We start from the raw sequence: 20,466 nt of genomic DNA, 5'->3' as shown, positions 1-20,466 counted from the left end.
TTTAAGCTCATTGGAAGCTTATGTAGGCGTATATAGGACCTTTTGCCACATTCAAGACCTATGATACCAAAAATAGAATATTTTGACAGTGGATCTATCAGCAACCGGTAAAACTGGAATTTAAGATTTTGTGTAGAGTCATTTTTATCAACATCTCATCATCGAAATTTAATCTTATCTTGATTCCGATTCTTTGATCTATAAATTTAAACATCATGATAAAATATACAACCACTTGTAAAGTATAAATAAATCTCAAAGATAGTTGGAGTGCTTTAAGATAAGCTCTCAAGCAGTATTTATGATGATATCAAAGAGCTCACAGTACCAATACTTCCTTGCATAAAATGAAGGATATTTTACAAGCCACGTGATGGCTTAGTGCTACAAATTGACAAAGTATCAAGTGAAGCGTCAGACCAAAACAATCACACGGCCGTGTTTGCGTATCCTTCACAGCATGTGTGTAATTGTTCCGACTTGTGAAAACAAATCGCAAGGATCCGACGACGGTTTAATGGCCCGACGTGGAGTCTGCATGCAATTATCTGCGGTTCTCATCTGTGTTTACTATTTTGACGGAATTGCGGCTTTGCCTAGGCGCAGACTACCGATTTTTAGTTGGCCGATACTTGGGTCGGGCGGTTGATCAGTATGAATATGTATGGAAGTATGCACACTACACCGATTTGGTATCGGCCGATTCTTCATACAAATTGGAAATCGATCCAACTATCAGCCAACTAAATAAAAGTCGGTGATCTGCCCCTAGGCTTTGGGTGACTAGTCAGATTGTATGTTTGGCAAATTTTGGGCTACAGATTGCAAAGTTCAGTAGCCAAACTCATTGTGACTACTTATAATCATATTTTTTGCGGGTTACTTAGTAGGTAATGTTTAACTAACGTAGGCACTAAAAAGTGACTTAATTATAACTTTGACCGAAGTTATGACGAAATCACTAATACCCATTTAGAACAGTGACGCACTTATTACCTGGTAAAATACGTAACAAGTAGGTACTAAGATTCAGACAGAGAACGTAAAAATAACTCAGATCAAGACAATGATGTATTATAGATACGAAATCATAAGTGGCATTATTTATTATCATAATTAGCTCATAACATAAACACTGACGAACTTTACAGCCAGTTGTGGGCAATCCGGCTGTTGAAACTGCAAATAATTACGCCATCAGCCATTCGTACTTAAGCAAATAATGCTTAAGGAGATTGTTATGCGTGACTGGCATGCTAGTTTATACGCCTTTATTTACAACTTAGGCACGCCTAAAATTTTTAAAAGTTAGCTGAAGAACTATCTCAAGTTTCATTATTGGAAAATAAGAAAGTTAGCCGTCATTTTAATTTTAATCAGGAACTTCTCTAAAGCAATAGATTAGGCCAATAATTAGAATAATGCAATGAAATAAAATCAGCTACAAAAACTAATAAGAAAACCTTTGATCACTTCTACAAACATTCTTCTTTTTTAATGGCATAGATTTTTGAATGTTTCTTAAAAAGATAACGATACCAAGGTGATTGCAGTAATTGGTGATGTAAACTACCCAATTTTGCTGTCCAAAATCTCTAAGCTTATGACTACAGACAGAGTCATAGAAAAAACAATATTAAAGTTGGCATTAAAAGAAAACTTAAAACATGCTTACCTAAGCCTGTTCTCATTATCCAGATGCTTGATGAAGCTCTCGGATGCGGTGTGGTGGTCGACGATGGTAGCGTTCTGCTGCTGGAAGCTGTGTAAGACAGCCACGTTGACTTCGACTAATGCTTTGTCCCTCCACAGATTCACTGGCGTTCTTGTGTCCAGTCCCATCTTCTGGGCTACTTTCTATCGGGAAAATTCAAAATTCAAAAATTCTAAATAAATTTATTTATTTTCTTATAAGACACATTTACAGGGGTTGGGTGTCTCCTTTTAAGTTTAGAAAACTGTATTAGGAGACGCCAACGGGAAAAGTTAGCAATGAGTTCGGTGATTGTCTTATTATTGACGCTTTTCTGATTAATATAATGATTAATGTATCTAAGTCATTCGCATTCAATTTAATAACACCAGTCAGCCAGATGTTAAGTATGGTATTCAAACTGTTAGTGTTGTATAAATTTCTATAATCATTCCATTTAAAGAGTTGGCTGTGAGTATGCTTAAGACGGACTGGAGAACTTAGTAGCGGATCTTAAGCTCCGAACAGTACCTTAAGTATTCTAAGAGTTAACATTGTTTATAATACCGCCAAAACATTTCATGCATTGGTGTCAATTGTCTTATGCTTCAACCACACCAACGCGTGCAGATCGCCATCGCCGGCGCGATCACGGCGTGACCTGTCATTGGCCTTTGATCGCGCCGGCCGATGTTGAATGAAGCTTCAAGTTTAGTAGTTCCCTACCCAATAGTGGTGCTTATGTACTAGGTATCTAAGTATTTATAAATTAACTTTGAACATCTTTTAAATGATATGGAGAACGTACTAGCGGATATTCAGCTCTAAGACTGAAGTGTTCTAATTCTTATTTGTACCTCCAAAACGTTCAATCTGTTGGTGTCGCAGAAGTTTCTGCAGCCGATCTCGGTGCTCATGTACCAGCCGTTGAAGGCGTTGGCCGTGAACTCGATGCCACCGCAGTCGAAACGCATGCTGGATACCGCTGGGAGCGCATACCAACGGAGGTTCAGCTCTTCGAACCAATCGTATCTGTGAGAGTAATTATAATGTAGTAAATGTAATACCAGGCCTGTTCATCTCCGTGAGTTTACATCGAAAACAAAACACGCACGATAGCCCACCTACAGGATACTATTCGACAAGGCCTCACATACGAGCGAACATTGACTCACGCACGCGTATTCTTGTGTATGATGGAAGAAAATAAAGAAAATGGTGTAGGTATTTAACTGTGCAGTATTTAATTGCCTAAATAGTAATAAAAACACAGAATGTACTTTTTTAAGTTGCCTCAAGACACTGAGAGGTAAATAAGTAGTTAATATTATTCATGATAATTTTATTCATTCTAAATTATGTATTTCCTCCGCCATTTTCCGCAGTTTGGCACCTCACGTCACATCATTTTACCGAAGTCAGCCCTATAGCTTCGGCGCAGTGCCGATCACTGACGTTTGTCAACAAAATGGTGCTTGACTCTTGAGACAGGCTAAATTACACCATATTGTTAATGACATTGAGCATACATTTTTTTAAATACTTTCGAGAAGTAAAACTTCTGTACGTAGTACTTATTATTATTCTGTGGTAATACTAACATTATTGAGTATGCACATTGCACTATTTACAACTACTCAATTTGAGAAATATTTAACAGCATTTCCAATAAACGACGTCTTTGTTTATCAATCGTGATGTTCATAATAGTAAAACAAGTTTCATTTTTATATCGGTAGTAGAAATTACAATCCAAAGCAACATTATTCCGATTAATTGGGTTCATTAAAGAACCACAGACCCTCTAGGGACGTAGGGAAAATAGAAACAGATGAATTGAGATTAATCCCGAAACACGCTTAAGGTCAGCTAATGAGGCCATAAGTTCGCGCAAACTACATAGTTTGTTACGCGATGTAACAAACTTTTGTAACGTACTGTCGGATATATCCGACCATCTTAAAACTTGACCCTAAGTCGACACTTTACTTTTACAACTTAGCCGAAACGGGTAGAGCTATTGTGCTCAATCGCCTTGGGCGCGAACACTCAATTACAACTTATCACGGCATTTTATATCGCATTACAGCCTTTTAACATTATCAATAGCGATACATTATTGAATGGCCGTAGACTTATGGGCAGTAAACGCAGATTGGAGATCACTGGACCACGGTTTTACGATAAGCAATTTAGTCGGCATGTGTGGGCACTCGCCTATTTGCGCGCGTTTACCTCAGCTCACAATATGCATTCCCGTCTTTTTATGTCGCATAAATCCGTGATGGAAGGGTGGTATGTCGACACAAGTATAGCGGTGTAAGGGTGTGTCCACATCGGAATACTTTGCTTGGAAATCGCATTGGCGTAGAGAGTATTCATGCATTATTTGTATTTTTACATGGCTACGAGTAGGTACGACAATATTCTTAGACGCGTTTATTTTCAGGCAGTGAATATACCAAGTATTTAGATTAACTAGGTTAGATTGAAGGCCTTTTTGCTGATAAAAACCTATTAAAGGTCTGGAAAGTCTGTGAATTTGAATACATTTAGTTTACAGTTAGTATTTAGTACTTGTACCTAGATAAACATTGTAGCAAAAGATTCCGTATGTGGACGCACCCTAAAGGTCTCCAACACACCCTTTTGGAGATTCAAAGTTTTGGAACGCGATTGTTGCGATTCTATTCTACGGTTTATGTGTTGGGAGAGATTTTTTGAGTTACCTTTTTATGTTAGGTTGACCGTAACTTTTGTACAGAGAAACGTCTTTATACGCTAGGTTAGACGGACAGTATTGTAATACAAAACGCTATTGAAAACGATTCATCCACGCCGTATTTTTTTAAGCAAAATTTTGTTTGAATGAAAAGGTTTTTGGTGTAGTTTACAAAACTCCGTGATAAAATAAACGTCTTTTTCCTTCCCGTTGGCAGACAGCACTAGTGTTAGGTTGTCCCAGACTTCCAGATGCATTGCAATTCTCACCACCAGTGAAACAGCAGCTAGTCTACGACATCCCATATTCACATTAAATTAATCAATCACTCATCCATGATTATGTCATCTGTATATCCATGACGGTCCCTGGGAGTCTCAAAATAGTCCGGGTCCTTTCCATAAGCAGATAGCTCTAGTGGTAGGATGTTCCAGGTGAATATTATATTGCATTTTCTTACTACAATAGCTAGTCTACGACATCCCATAATTTAACAGGTCACTCACCCAGGATGCGTCATGTGTATCTCCATGACCAGCTCTCTAGGGATCTCGAAGTAGTCCGGGTCTTTCCCGTTGGCGGACAGCACTAGTGGTAGGATGTCCCAGGCGGTACGCGGCGGCTTCCAGCCCAGCTTTATGCAGAGCTGTAAGAAACATCTTGGGTAGAGTAACTACTAAATGAACCTTAGTAACTTGTATCATGGTCGAGAAATTTTTTTTCTAAATAGGCATGAATGGTAAAATGTTTATGGACGGGAACTCGTAACAGTACCTCTCTCGCTAAGAAAAAGTATGTAGATAGCATATTGGTTTTTCTGTGTGCCTTCTTTTATTTTGATTTAGTTAAGCTTTAGCCAAACCAACGCGTGCAGATCGCGTCGGCGATGGCGATCACTGCGCGTGCATAGGCCAATGATTATGACGGGACGCGCGACCAATGTCACGAAGCGCGTTGGTTTGGCTGAAGCTTGACTGTCAGGTTGAGTTCTGCAGACTCTATTAACTTCAGTCTAACACGTGTGATAAAGATTTTTCTTTTTATAATAATAACATTGATTATGTAATTATTAACTGTTAATAACACTTCTTTCGGGTCATCACAAACCACAGTCAACAAGACCCAGCTGCGTTACGTCATTCATAATAAAGTGCAGTAGCCGGAGAACATAATAGTAGCGAGTGGAGTCGGGCAACGTCACGTGGTGTGATTTATCCACAAAATCCGCTATAAATCCGTTATTTATTATTTTTGAGCCATTTATTACGGATTGTGTCAAAAATAATAAAACTGAATCCAGTTTGAATGGCTTTACAGTTTTCAAAGGTTTACGTTCGAAATTATAGGGATGGCACAGATTTGCATCCTGAAATGCTTTCTGTAAAGATAAACACAAACGAAGAGCAGTGGCTGGGAGTAGGTATAAAAACCTGTAAAAATATTATAAGCAAATACAATTTTTTTTAAATAAAAATAAACACTGAAATGCTTGTTTCATACTCAGACTGTTGCCAGAAGACTAATCTAAAACCTAAATGATACCGTCGGGTTGACTTTAATTATATTAGCTGTAGTCATGTTCACAACCTGTGGGTACATACTGTTATTGAGGTTGAACTACCTCTGTAAACTCGCAGTGCATGGGGTCCCCTAGTACGGTGCCATCGGGCTGCCTGTACCCTGCGTAACTGATGAGCTGACTGTTCCATATCCTGTAGTCATGCTTGCCGTCTGTTTGCTGGGTACATACTGTTATCAAGGTTGACATACCTCTGTGAACTCGCATTGCATCGGATCCCCTAGCACGGTGCCAGCGGGCTGCCTGTACCCTGCGTAGCTGATGAGCTGGCTGTTCCATATCCTGTAGTCATGCTTGCCGTCTGTTTGCTGGGTACATACTGTTATCAAGGTTGACCTACCTCTGTGAACTCGCAGTGCATCGGGTCCCCTAGTACGGTACCATCAGGCTGCCTGTACCCTGCGTAGCTGATGAGCTGGCTGTTCCATATTCTGTAGTCATGCTTGCCGTCTGTGCGTTGGGGGAACACTGTTATCGCCGACCTGTGGGCAAAGAAAAAGTATAATTACTCTGCTCTCTTAGGCCAAATTTGTCGGCCGTTTGGTGTAGTGGTTTCGATATGGACTACTATGCCGAGAGGTCCCGGGTTCGATTCCCGGCCGGGCAGAAATTGAAATGATGAATTTTGATTTCTGTGATGGGTCTGGGTGTTACTATGTATAATATGTATATATTTACAAAAAAAAACTATTTAAGTATGTTTATATCCGTTGTCTAGTACCCATAGTACAAGCTTTGCTTAGTTTGGAACTAGAAGCGTAGTGTAAAATGTCCAAGGATATTTATTTATTTATATTCATTTATTTATTTAAATAGGGTGACTCAAAACAGAACCTATATCGAGTAAGCCCTATAAGAAGAAATAAACTGATAAAGATTATAGCTTTTAGACAGTTTGATCGGTTTAGAATTGCTTCAATATCACTCTATGATTAAAACCATTTCCTATTTTGCTAATGTTTTCAAAACAGTTAAATTTCAGTAGAACAAAATTTGACTGAAACTCTTTATAAACGAAACGCATTTCAGCTTTATGTACTCATGCTCGAAAATATTTTTTCTAGTCAAAATATTTCAATTTAAGCTTCAACATATAAAAGGCTTTAAAGTTAGGCTTTAAACAGCATGCATATTAAAGTTCAGTTTGTATGTCGGACCTGATGTTTCCTTTATTTGTGCTGTATTTGATGTGGTTGCAGAGAGCTTCGAACATCCCGCTGGTCGTAGTCACTTGTCTGCAGTCAAATACCTGAAAAGGAGACATTTTTAGTATTTTCGGTCTTCAAAAGTAGGCTTTTGAACGTGAAATTACAAGTGACTTATAAGATAAACTAGCGTTGAAGGGCCATTCCGCGGACGAAAACATTTTTACCCGCGACGGAAGGCTTGAATTTGCACGAAATGACGGGATAAACTTCAACCTGGTATATTCTCGTATGTGTATTAATATGTGTTTTCCTACTCTTTATAGCCATGAATTTAGACAGCATTATCAAGACTATAATAGGTAGTTAAAATTCTCGGTTACTGAACCAATAAAAATTAACGACTTGGCACATCATTTTGAGCGGCAATGATACGGTTGATATCCAATCAATCTCAGTAATTAACGATGTTATAACAAGCCGTTAATTTCTGTTGTCGACGTCTGAAACCCGGTAAATAATACGCAAAAATCAAAAACATTGGGAAATCTATTTATGATAATGATTCCATCATAAATTGGAAAAGATTTCATTTTGTGAGTCAAATTCTTTTTTACTTTTTACCCAGTCAGAGCTCAAATTTTTGCTAAATGAATGTGTACCGCGTCCACATTGATTTATGCTAACAAAAATACAGAGCCCAATCTAGCGCTCCGTTTTGGCATTGCGGTTAATTTCACGGTTAATTCCGGGTAGGTGGACTCGAAATTAGTCGTGATTTCAACCAAACTACTAATTCTTACAAAACTTCCTTCGGGCACTCTACCTAACAGACCAAAATACAGAAAGGTATTCCTAAACGTCATGTACAAATGCAAAGATCGCGTAAATACATCTCTACCTTGCCGTAATCGTTTTAATAAAACCCCTTTTTCACCGCTTCGTAATATTATTAGGGAAAATTGGGTGAACTCTTCGTCCGTCAGGATTTCCATAACATAGATTTGGGGCCAGAAGTGTGCCCTTATAGCTTCTCGGGGTCGCTTGACCTTTGCTTGAAAGTCTGCGGTAGGTAACTCAAGTAGGGTTAGTACCGCAATCATCTTTATGATTTCGTCAATGACAAATAAAGTTGAGAATATGAGAATATTTTTATGCAAAGGAAAAACTCGTGCGCTATCTTTAATAGTTTGGTAATTCAATGGTAGTTGGTAGTTGAAGCGCAATAAAAGCCAAGCCTTTTATTGCGCTTCAACTCACAAAACGGAAATTATTTTTGTATGAATTTAATAATACATAAATTACCCAGCCCATTCAAATTTTCCCATCTACTTTTGAGGGTGAGCAAATTGAAAACATCAGATGTTTTATCATCAGAACAATGCTATTGACCTAAAAACCCAAAATTCTATAAAATCATCCAATAAATTAGTACAACCACGCTAAATGAAGTTCCACAAAATAACGCCTGATGTAATTAGCTCCACCATGCCGCACTGAGGCGAAGTAGCACCTATTTTATCACTGATTCAACGTGCGATGTAGGCCAGTGACTAAATAAGATGGAATCGCTCGCAATTAGTGTATGTGCAGGTAAGTGATTGGTAGCATTTGTAAAGGCGTGAAGATGTGAGTCGGTGACAAAGTGCTAGGTGCGTATTGTGCGGTTTGCGTAACGTTAAGTAAAATTAAATCGAGAATTTTCTCTACTAAGGTTGAAAACTCCGTATCGCAGCATTTTGGTAATGAAAATAAACGTGAAAAAACACTCCTTCTAGCGCAGTCGGCTAAAAAGGGATGTAAGACTAAGCTACCAAATATTCGCACGGAACAGAATCGTAGACTAACCTGCTTGTATGAATTTCACATCGGAAATATACGGAATAACGGAATTAAACAATAGCTTTTTATTAACCTGAAATCGGCTGAATCGGCTCGTAAATCAACTCTATTGAAATGTGTCAAGGTTCAGAAACGATAGTAGGTTTTATAAAGATCTTTCAAAGTTACCGAACCCCAATAATTCGTATCCACTCATCACTTTATCAGTAAACAGGTTCGCTCTACAACTGAAGAGGTGATCGTCTCCGAGTGACGTCATCGCTCACTGTCGAAACGAGCCACTACTTAACGAAACGCACCGTTCACTTAACCCCTATCAGGGAGGGTTTATTTGGGACAGGGCATTTACACAGAATAAACAAATTGAACAAGTTTTAGTTTTTCTAGCCATTACATTGATTTTGTAATGGCTAGAATGGAAATGGAAAACAATTAAATACGTGTGATTTTTTTTACTAATTAAATTGATTACCTTTTATAATAGTTTTCCTATTTAATTTAAGTTATTGTAACCTACTGTCAAGTAAAGTCGTAAAAATAATGTTCACCAAGTCCATTCACATTGTATAGGAAATGTCAAAAAGACTAGAACCGGCTTTTAAACACTGCAATTAATCGGTTTTTAAACCTCCAAATAGTTGATCCAATTTCGTTTAACTGAAGCAATCTGGAAAAGCCGCGTAATTACTAAGTTTATTCGCGATCATCCCCGACCATCAACCGTAAAGACTGGCTCCTATTTCGGAAAGCGATCGCTTTTGGCCGTGTGACAGTTTTCATAGGACTGATTTTTTTTTTTTTTTTATGCTACATTACAGGCAATACCTCAGTCTCAAACTCTACATTTTAATTTACGACTGTGATTTGATTAACAAAGCAAAATCTGCAATTATTAAATACTTTTATTAGCTCTTCTAACTCTCTATCCTTTCCTTTTTATTTCAAACAACTATCCTCTCCTGGGCAACCTGGGGAAGATTTGCCTGGAAGAGGATTAGAGCTTTTTAGCTTTTTTAGTTTTTCTGTCAGTTTTGTGCGATAGGTATGGGCAATAAAAAGTAAGTCTCTATCAGTCGTCTTTGCCACACGTAATACAGAACTGGTAATGTGCCTTAAGTCGGTCCGCCTCGCGACGCAGGAAACTGAATGGAAACGAGCGGATAAATGAATCAGGGACGTCACTCTGCTACAGCTTCATCATTCGATTCGGCGGCGTAATTAGTAAAATATCTAATCCCATTGATGGATTGATGGTTATGTATTTAGTTGATGAAACAGTGAGTACCTATACATTATTTTATTCACATTATACTAAAGTTGTACTTTGTAAACAAACACAAATCGTTTAAAAGAAGTCTATATCAACAAGCATCCAAAGCATGACCTCAAGCCGCTTATGACGAAATTAAAAAGTAAACTTTTGGTACAGATGTCACGTGAAAAACATAAAATTAGACGTACCTAGGTAAAATGCTGCGGTACATGCCCCTTTGGTAAACACATTTTTATGACTTGTAAATAAACTTCAAAGACATTTGCTTCTATGACTAATTGCATGAACTGTGTAAATGTAAAAATATGATAAAATACTAAGTCTTGTTTAAAACTTTGTGTTTTTTTTCTATTACAGCTAAAAAACCTTCTGAACACTTTTGTTTATGTTATGGAAGTATTTAAATCACTATTAATAACAAAGTTTATAAGAATTCGTGTATAATCTGTGTACAATTAATATTTAGCGGTTCAAAGATACATTTCCCGGTACATGTTACAGTAGTACCTAGTAAATAAAAATAAATATTTAGGAAATTCCTTCTCGCGGGCAAATTTGATTCACGCGATACAAAAGCGCTTTGACTACAAAGAAATTGGAAAGAATAGCGCTATAGATTATTCAGTAGCTACGTTAGTAATAGGCACCCAATAGGCCCATTGACTGTGTGAAAATATTACCTACTCACATGCTATTTCATGGATCTTTGACATGAATCATGTATCAAATCTGTGTTTGAATAAAAATTACATATTAGGCAATAATTATATTTTTTAAAATGGCTAATTATAAGAATATTACGCACATAAGCCTAATCCCTAAACTTATCTCTTGGTATTGTCGCATCCAACAAAACGTTATTTGCGCAGTTTCTAAGCATCAGCAATCTTGTTTTGTCAGCCCTTTTGACAAACTCATTGCATAGTACGTCATCAGCCTAACAAATCTATACGAAGCCATTCAACCTAATTATGTTTTAATTGAAATTGCATTATTACTATTATTTACCTACTATCGAGAAAAACATTGATTTGCTGATCGACACTTCTGTACAATTATTGTAATTTAAGTATGTAGCATGTAACATAGTATGTAACAATTTGTGCCTAATCGAATTTGCGTACCTAGAGTCCTAGAGTCGTCTTCTGTACTTAAATTATTATTTTTGTATCAAAAAACCAGTTACTTCATTGTGTTCTATTACTGTATTTTATGTTCTCGCGAAAAAAGTAACAAAATTAGTAAACTCCATTGAAAGGTCGAGAATTTACTCAATTGTAAAACAAAACGAGGCTTTTCTCATCAGTGCCGGCAAATTTATTTAGTTCGTTTTCATCTCCGCCAACCACTTAACTAGTAGCAAAACGAGTTAATTGATTTCAGTCGGCGATTTCCTTTTATCAATGGACCGCAGGTTCATTTTTACAGCTTGTTTACTCTTTCATCGTCACGTCTTGTGCAGGCTCCTTTGAATGTTCATTCAGAGGTAAAACAATCAGTGTGACCGTGGAAAATGTATTGGAACGATAACATACTGGAAGGTTCTGATTGGACCGTAAGACTGTTGAATAAATGAATGAATGTCCAATGTTAAAATTACGCTTGTCGACTATTTCTTAGAAGTTGAAATGATTCAATGAATTAAAAAAATTGCTGGTTTTAAATACGAGTGTATTAAAATCTGTGCAATCTCTTGCTTACAACTTCTTTTTGTATTTTCTTCTGTCATAAATAGACGTGTTTTGTCCACTGCTGGGAAAAGTCTATCCTAGATGATTGCAGCGATCTGTGCCAAGTACCAATACTGGTACAGTATACCTAGGAACATAGGTACACTTTTATTCCACAATCACACCTATAAAACCATCACATGGCGCCACAGCATTGACCTAGATATGATAGATGACCTACATAAAATCCAAACATACCTGAAGCTTGGACCATTGTATCCTTCCTATACAGCGGCTGGCGTTCCTCCATGCCAGCTTGGCTCCGAAGACCAGCTCGGTGGTAGTGAGCTGGTACGTGCCAGTCCGAGCCACTTCATCCTGGACTAACTTCCAGCGAGCTTCGTGCGCGGGCGTGTTGGCTCTGTATTGAAACACAACTTTTTGTATTCATTGGTTTCTTAAAAGGGCTAAAATAAGACCTTAACACAAAAAAAATAGCAAAATATAACTTCAAAAAAAAATAGCGCCTTACCGAACCGTAACCATGAAAACTAAATTAAGGATAAGTAAAAACACAAATTACCCGTTATATTCCCGTTAAGTCCTAAACCTAAGCCAATATTATTCTAGTGTTTAAGAAGGTTCACCACAATAGGTGACAATAGTCCCACGGACCGAACTACCAAATCGAATGGCCGTTACACCGTTATGCTATAGGTAGTTGTGCTATTGTCGCTTCAAAATTATTTCTTCTTTAAGTTCAAGTTCAAACGTTTATTTGCCAAAAACACAGTAATACAGGGTGACAATATTATAGTAGGATCATGTGTTCAGTTTGCTCGCAGACGTGCAAAAATTTCGAACAAAAATACTTGGATTCGGATCAAAAGATGTAAAGATTTTCTAACGATGTACTACATAATATGAATAATAGCTAATATGATTTAAATTAATGCAGTTTCCATCAGAATTAAAATTAACTAAGTATTCAGTAATTGAATTCATTGTCTATGAAAAGCCAGAGCGAGTTGGTATACTTATTAATCAAATAAATTATTTCGGCATTGATACCAACTGCACGATTTCAAATTAAGTATGCAGAACGCTGTTAAGTGATTGGAACATAATGAAAATATCGATTATGTTATCATAATTATAACAATACAAACCCTAAAACAATATAAATATGCGCTATTTAAAATCAATCAATAAATTGTATCCAAGACTTCAAAATTTAAAAAAAAGTCACTGATTTTAGCGTGAATATGATAAATAATCTCAAGTAACTTATTATTCTAGTTTCGAAAATCCTTGAATCTCGCATTTTAAGCATGTTCGGTGTTATACTTACTTCTAATTTTAATTAATTCATAACCAATGACTATTTTCGTACAATATTAAAGCAGATGGGATTGTTTGTATTGTTTTATGCAAATAATCCATACCTATCTTCTGATGAAAGCGAAGTATTGCCTCAAGAAGTCTATGGTGTCGCATTCAAAAACTATTTTTTTTCTTTGTACATACTTCGAGCCAAGGAATAAAACTATACAGCCTACGTTCTGATCGAAGCGAAGAAGTCTGGCATCATTGAACGCTTCCTCATGATCTTGAATAAAAACCTATTGTTTTTTTTTTTCATTTCACTGCATGCAAAGGCATAAAACTGTACAACCTACCTTCTGATCGAAGCGAAGTATTGCCCAAAGAAGTCCTTGGCGTCGTTCAGCACTTCTTCGGGGTCTCGCGGCTCCTCGCCCCGCCCTGGAATGGCCATGAGGCTGCCGAGGCAGGCCCGCTCGTTGCATAGCGTTGGCTGAGGACAAAATGTTATTATTAGTAAAAACATGTTTATGACTGAACTAATTAACATTAGTAACCAATATTTCCAAGGTAAACATTCTTTAAAACACTTGGGTACTATTTAATGAATGTCACATAAGCCACAGATCTTTAGTTAGGTAGGTACTTTAACATATTTATTTAAATTGAGTGACATGAAATAATACTTTATGAGTATCTGTATTTTGCTTTTAATTACCAAGTGAAAGGGCATAAAAAATAGCAGCTTTCATAAATCAAAGAAAAAATATAACACCAAAACAATCTCAAGAATATTTTACTTTCGAATGTAGATTAATGCTATTTGCATGCGACACAGTGTTCGTGCGAACTCAATAAAACAATCGTAAACAGCTGCTACCTGAGCTCAATGTGTTTATTATGGATTGCAATGCGTAAAATATAAATTTGATTCAGTATAAGCCTACAATGAACCAGCTGCCAAATCTGTAACAAATCTAAAACTTATATTTCTCCATGTTTAAAATACTAGCTGTGCGCGTAGTCGCGTGAAAATATTCAAACTATTTTCACATGCACACTATTGCACACGTCCACTTTTGGCAACATTTTTCATTGATGCACTGGTTTTATTGGTCGTTGCGTTATAGTAGTAAGTAAGTATAACCTTTCTAAATAAATGACTATCCAACACAAAAATATTTTTTTTGGCAAATCGGACCAGTATTTCCTGAAATTAGCGCATTTAACCAAACAAACAAACTATTCAGCTTTTAATATTAGTAGGTACCTATAGATTAACATCTCGTCTATGTAAATAAGTTTGTAAAAAATACCTAAATAGTACGAGTATAAGTACATGATTGTAATATTTTTCATTGAGGACAATGTCTCTTGTCTATTTTCAGTAAATCGACAATCACCGGACATCCAGACATAACTATCCATTAAACCCAAAACAAATAGTTACCGCAAAATATTATCGAAGGTAAAAGAAAACATTGTCTCAGCACTCACATTGTTCCACAAATTGTTAACAAACGAACTGGCGCCAAAATGGAACAAAAATAGACATGTTGTTTTTCTTTTTTTTCGCGTCGCCCGTAAGCTCCGTTACAACCAGCCAGTGTTCCATGTTGCGGAATAAAAACTTTTGCGTAGTGTTAATGCGTTAATTTGTTTAATAAATGAGGTTCGTTACGTTTCCAATATTTTTTTAATGGTGTAGTTTAATATTCATGGGATACTAATTATAATAATGAAGTTTAGGATACTTTATTTGGCTCTAAGTATAATTAAAAGAAGCCGAAACCTAATAATGTATTTTTGTATATTTGAATGTAGGTATATCATGATGTAACAAACATTCTGTAAACAATTAACTAATTTCGTTTCTTAAAATAAAGTCCCGTTTTGAATGCCTTCATCGCAAAATAGCCTCCTGCGACACAGACTGCGTATCACTTCACGCCCTGTTTTGTAAGTGGGTTGGACCTAATCTTCGTTTTGCACCTCAATTGAAGTACTACTTGCTGAAATGAGGTAGTTTGTGCATCTTTGTAAGATTATAATGGAAGCGCAGTTTAATTATTGTTTCATATTAAGTTTTTATATAAATAATGAATACGTGGGTAAAGTCGTATATTTTCATCATCTTCTGACAACGCCTTACAGCGAACTTCCGTTCTAATGATTGTCGTGCACGACGTTTCTACGTCAAGTTTTATGGTAGAGCACTATGTGAAATACAAATCAAAACGTTCGATTAAAAATATAAAGTAAGACCCAAAGCTTAAAAATAAAGCCATGAGGATTCGTTGGGACCGTTGGAACCTAAAAAACCCTACAATGCCACATGTAGCGAAGTTCCGCTAAGTTTGCGCGGCCCGGGGCGCTTTCACTGCGAGTTGTTGTAGACTAGTGTTTCTCAAAGTGGGCGACAATGCCCCTTGGGGGCGCTAAAAAGTGATGTTGTATAGGGGGGCGATTTGTAATTCCATCTTCTTCGTATGTTATAATTCACTAAAATTAAATAAATAAATAATAAATATCCTTGGACATTTTACACTGCGCCCAAGAGTCCCAAACTAAACAAAACTTGTACTATGGGTGCTAGACAACGGATATAAACATACTTGATTTTTTTTTATAACTACATTCATAGTAACACCCAGACCCGTCACAGAAATTAAAATTCATCATTTCAATTTCTGCCCGGCCGGGAATCGAACCCGGAACCTCGCGGCGTAGTAGTCCGTTCTGGACCGCTACACCAAACGGCTGACAAAAAATGAAGACCTACCTAGTAATTAGTTCACATTTAAGATCTGGTAAAAATTGTGGGCGCTGAGAAATAATTAATTTCAAAGATACGGAATAAGATTGAGAACCTCTGCCGTAGAGAATAATGCGAAATAAATATTGGAGCTGGTTGTGAATGCGACGCCGCGGGCGGGGTGACGACGTCACGCGGACTTGGGCAGACAAAACGTACCTTAACTGGGACACGTACGAATTGGGGATACGTATGTACGCTTTACGCGTTATATTAAATGAAATTGTTTACGTTTTTTAACCACCGGTTAACGGTTTTATAATTATGGCAAAGAATATAAAATTTTCAGGGTAACATTACTAACTTGTGCCTGTCGTTACTTATTTTTCACATTAATTATGCGTATGACGGTAGCAAAACGGCCAAGCCACATATTTTGATTCAGGTGTAGAGTTTGTGAAGTAAGGGCTTGTAGAGTTAGGGATTACACGTCCCTAACTCTACAAGCGTAATGAGATCTCATAACTTTTTACAGTGCGAGCCATAATATGGTCTCGTTTTTAGAGGTCACATAACATCTAGTCAAACTTGACCTTCACTGGTTGGGATTTTATTGGCAGTTAAGCTGTAGATCCTGGCTACACAGGAGTTGCAGCGGTGGAAATAGTCTCGTTACTTTTAATACGATTAGGTAGGTACTTTTTAACGCATACCTTTTCCTATAAAAAAATCAAAATTTCCAGTCACCCCATTTGTCCAAACGATAACTACCGTGTGTTATGAAACAATCGCCCATCGCTTCGTGACAATAACCGACAGTGTTGCCACCTTAATGACTCGTGACAAAGCAAACAAATCTTTTGTTTTTCCTCGCTCCTCGGGACCAGTGTAAACACATAGACGTTCGGAACGCACCAAATCGCAAGCAATAAAATCAGAAACGCCGGAGTGATATCAGTGTTAAGTAAATACTACACGGATTCCGCGCGCTGGATGTGAAAGGGAGTATCCTTTATTGTGACAAGGGTGGAACAAAAATAATGGAAGACAGTACTTAATAGGTGAAGGAATTGACATAACATCTTTTGTTCTGTACCCAAAAGGATGAAGCAGCGAAGCGATCACGATCTCCGTAGCTTCATCATTTGTCTACAAGTACTTGCATTTCACAGATAATATCTTTTTAAGCAAACTATAGTATTATTTTCAGGATAGAGTCTATCAAAAATAATTAATAGTACCTCTACCTACTAAGAATATATCGACAAATCTTAGCTTAGCATCACAGTTTCAGTACTTTAGTTTATTACATTACCGTTTTAAAAATACAATAACTGCCTATTACAATATTGCCTGCAAAAGTTATTATAATAGTTAGGGAGGCGAGGTAGCTAAATGGCGTAATTCAACGGCGCCGTCGAGACCTATCAAAATCGAAAGATAAAATAATTTCGAAAAGAAAAGCTCGTATGGCAAAAACCATTTTAGCGGTAGGTTTGGCGTGTACGGTTTTTCAAAAATGTTTAAAAAAAACAGTTACTTTGGGCATTCTCGAGCGCGTCAGATATTCATACTACGTATGCCCCGAGTGCCTCTGATAACAACGGTATACTAATCTGCCGGTTTGCGTGGTGGGGGTAGGCATATAAAGTAGTCAAAAATGAAAAAAAAAATTACTCGATCGCGTCAGATTTTCGGAAGGGGTGTTAAGTAGGCCCCAAGGAAGCTCCCTTTAAAAAACTGACGGTTTCGGCGTGACGATAAGTTACGATGAATTTTTGAAAATGCAAAATAAAAAGTTTTTTTGAAATACTCGAGCGCGTCAGATTTTCATAGGGGAGGTTTATCTCGGTATCCTGAAAGCATATTTTTTTAATCTGACAAAAATGTTGGTGGGTTCTCTTAATCTGACCGAAAAAGGTTTTTTGGTTTCTTTTTTGTCCTTTCTTTCTCCTTGATAAAATGGGGAATTTAAAAATGTCAATAAAGCGATAGATACAACCAACGTAAATGTTCATTTAAACTTTTTTTTTTGTAAAATGTATCGTTCGCGACTTATATGCCGTAACGCGTTCTTAGGAAGACGAAATAGCTTCTCCACACTTCCCGTCATGCGGAAACCGGCAGATTTTGTATTTTTAGTAAGTTTTAGATTATATTCTTCAAAATAAAAAAATAAAAAATCGCGCTCGAGAATGCCGGATTAACGTTTTTTTTTACAAGTTCGCGACCCTATAACTCGGCGGCGTCAAGGACTTATCGTCAGATTAGTTAAATTTAGTCTTTAAACACTAAAATCAACCCCCAATATGTTAATCTGACGCGCTCGAGTATTTCAGACTATCTATTTTTTTTTACTAATCTGATTGTCTATCCTAGGCGCGCGTCACTACATATAGAGCTAAATACTTTACAAGGTTGTTCTATTAGGTCTAAGGTATCTCTCATATCTTAAACTGCCACGCTCGAGTATTGCCGAAAATTCCCCTACTCGCCTCCCTAACTATTTAGTCATAGTCATAGTCATAAATGTTTATTAGAAAATCATATCAGAAAATTACACTCATGGACTCAAAAAAGAACCGTAATTTATCATGTTTCTTTATCACAACCAGGTAATTTATATCTACGTTCATTATTTACTTAGTGGGCGCGTGCTTACAAAGTTATATTGTGATTACAAAGTAAAACAAACACGAGATTATCTGTCTATTTACATGTGTCTCATTTATTTATTACTCATAATATACGCTAGTTAAGATTTTAAATTATGTATTGACACAAAACTAAACAAACATTTGAAACATAGTTCGAAGGATTTTTTAGTTTGAGGTATCTTCAAAAAAATTAAGTGTCTTTAGTTTGTACAAAATATCAATAAATTATTTTTGACGATAACATCGTATTTTTATTTTTATTTAATAATTAATGTAATTAAACTTAAGCACTTGTCTATTATACCTATGCTATGTAAAATACTTTGCCTGAATCAAAAGAGGATGATATTGGTATTCATTATACGTTTTAACTATTAATAATAATAGAGATTTGTTGTTTTTTGATATTTTGAATTTGGTCCAATTCCAAAAATTTTACGTTTGAGCACTCCCAAATCACCTCTCTTCAGATCAGACAAGGACATCGGAATTTGTCACACTTTGTAGTCCGTTAAAAAAAGGTACTCACAACTCTTGGACAAGTGTCTTCGTAGAGACGATCGTACAGGTAATCGTGGGACTCGTAGTTCTTCAGCACCTTAGGCCTTATGACCCTACGGACCGGCTTCTTCAGCTCTTTCACCTCCTCAATCTTCACCTGACCATCTTCTGTCCCGTTTTCGGGGAAATCAAAATGGTCGATGGGGCAAGTTTTGGGTTGCACCAACAACTGGTTCATAAAAGCCCCATTGTCAGCCGCGATGACTTCCAAAGAGTTGTTGATGATGGTTTCCGAGTTCTGGATGACTCCGGGAGCCATTTTTAATGTCAACTTTTGATGATTGTATGATTTTTGGATGACTTTAAAATGGAAAAGTTTTTTGTATGTAAGTTGTAACGGTTGATATATTAATGAGGCGGGCGCGAATTTGCGAGCGCACTAGTAACAATTAGGTGCGACTGGTGTATTTATAAGAATTTTATCTTTTAGACGGACTACTAACCTGTGACGGTTTGTCTCTGTAGGCTAGGGGCTAACGTTCAAGTAGGCTACAGTATTAGAGTGCTATAAATAGGTACAAAATAAAATAAATTGATAGTGATGCGTTGTTTGGTTAAGAATTCCATTTCAGTAAGGATTCAGAAAGATTTATCTTTATACAAAGTTTAGGATATTATTCAAAGGAATCTGTGTAGCGATCAAAATCTTTTTATAATTCTAATTTCAAGTACCTACCTATATTGAGCTGCAGAAGGTAAATACACCTATTATTTTTAAAAGATTATATAAATTAGAAACTTATATGCTAAGAGAATAACCTTACTTTTGATCTCATTATAAATGAGATGAGCATGGAAAAAAATCGTTTGATTAAAAAAAGCCGAAAGGTCTCCTAGCCCTTGGAGTAATATTTTACAAATAATAGTCGCGCGCTTCGTTTGTCTTTATCAGCTGACATTAGCAGCAGCCCAGCACTGTCATAACACGGCCACCGACAGCTTGAGATGTTAAGCCTTGAGACAGCAAGCCTGTGCAGTGAAGGAATGTGTTTATTGGTGTTCAAGTTGCATCAAAAATTAAAGAAAACTCATAGAAGACTAAACAGAGACTTACAAAAAAATTTTTTTTGAGATTATTAGTGATTTATTTATATTGCACAAATTACTAATAGTCCCGTTAGCCCCTCGTACTTAGCTAGATATGCTTGTGTCACAAGTGGGCTCACAACAATATTTAGTCGAGCGGCAGCGGGATTCGAACCCGCGTTCCTCTGATCACGAGCCAGCCAGTCCGACCCCTTAACTG

At 36.9% G+C, this 20,466-nt stretch overlaps 1 protein-coding gene across 1 annotated transcript in view; it reads right to left on the bottom strand.

The window, feature by feature from the left end:
• The window catches only part of LOC135071698 (nitric oxide synthase-like protein), a 29,227-nt gene extending 9,639 nt beyond the window's left edge, over positions 1-19,588 (bottom strand). Inside the window, exons 1-8 of the mRNA XM_063965475.1 lie at positions 19,189-19,588; positions 13,604-13,740; positions 12,183-12,345; positions 7,152-7,243; positions 6,335-6,476; positions 4,922-5,061; positions 2,551-2,725; positions 1,676-1,857 (exon numbers count right to left, since the gene is read on the bottom strand). Of these exons, the coding sequence (XP_063821545.1) occupies positions 1,676-1,857; positions 2,551-2,725; positions 4,922-5,061; positions 6,335-6,476; positions 7,152-7,243; positions 12,183-12,345; positions 13,604-13,740; positions 19,189-19,479 (1,322 nt within the window). The 5' untranslated portion in view covers positions 19,480-19,588. The remainder of the gene's footprint in view (positions 1-1,675; positions 1,858-2,550; positions 2,726-4,921; positions 5,062-6,334; positions 6,477-7,151; positions 7,244-12,182; positions 12,346-13,603; positions 13,741-19,188) is intronic.
• Positions 19,589-20,466: the final 878 nt, after the last annotated feature.

Source organism: Ostrinia nubilalis, chromosome 5, assembly GCF_963855985.1.
Source record: "Ostrinia nubilalis chromosome 5, ilOstNubi1.1, whole genome shotgun sequence".
In the NCBI taxonomy this organism is placed as follows: domain Eukaryota; kingdom Metazoa; phylum Arthropoda; class Insecta; order Lepidoptera; family Crambidae; genus Ostrinia; species Ostrinia nubilalis.
Note: the sequence above shows the minus strand (reverse complement) of the source record. Positions and strands in the feature narration are given on the sequence as shown.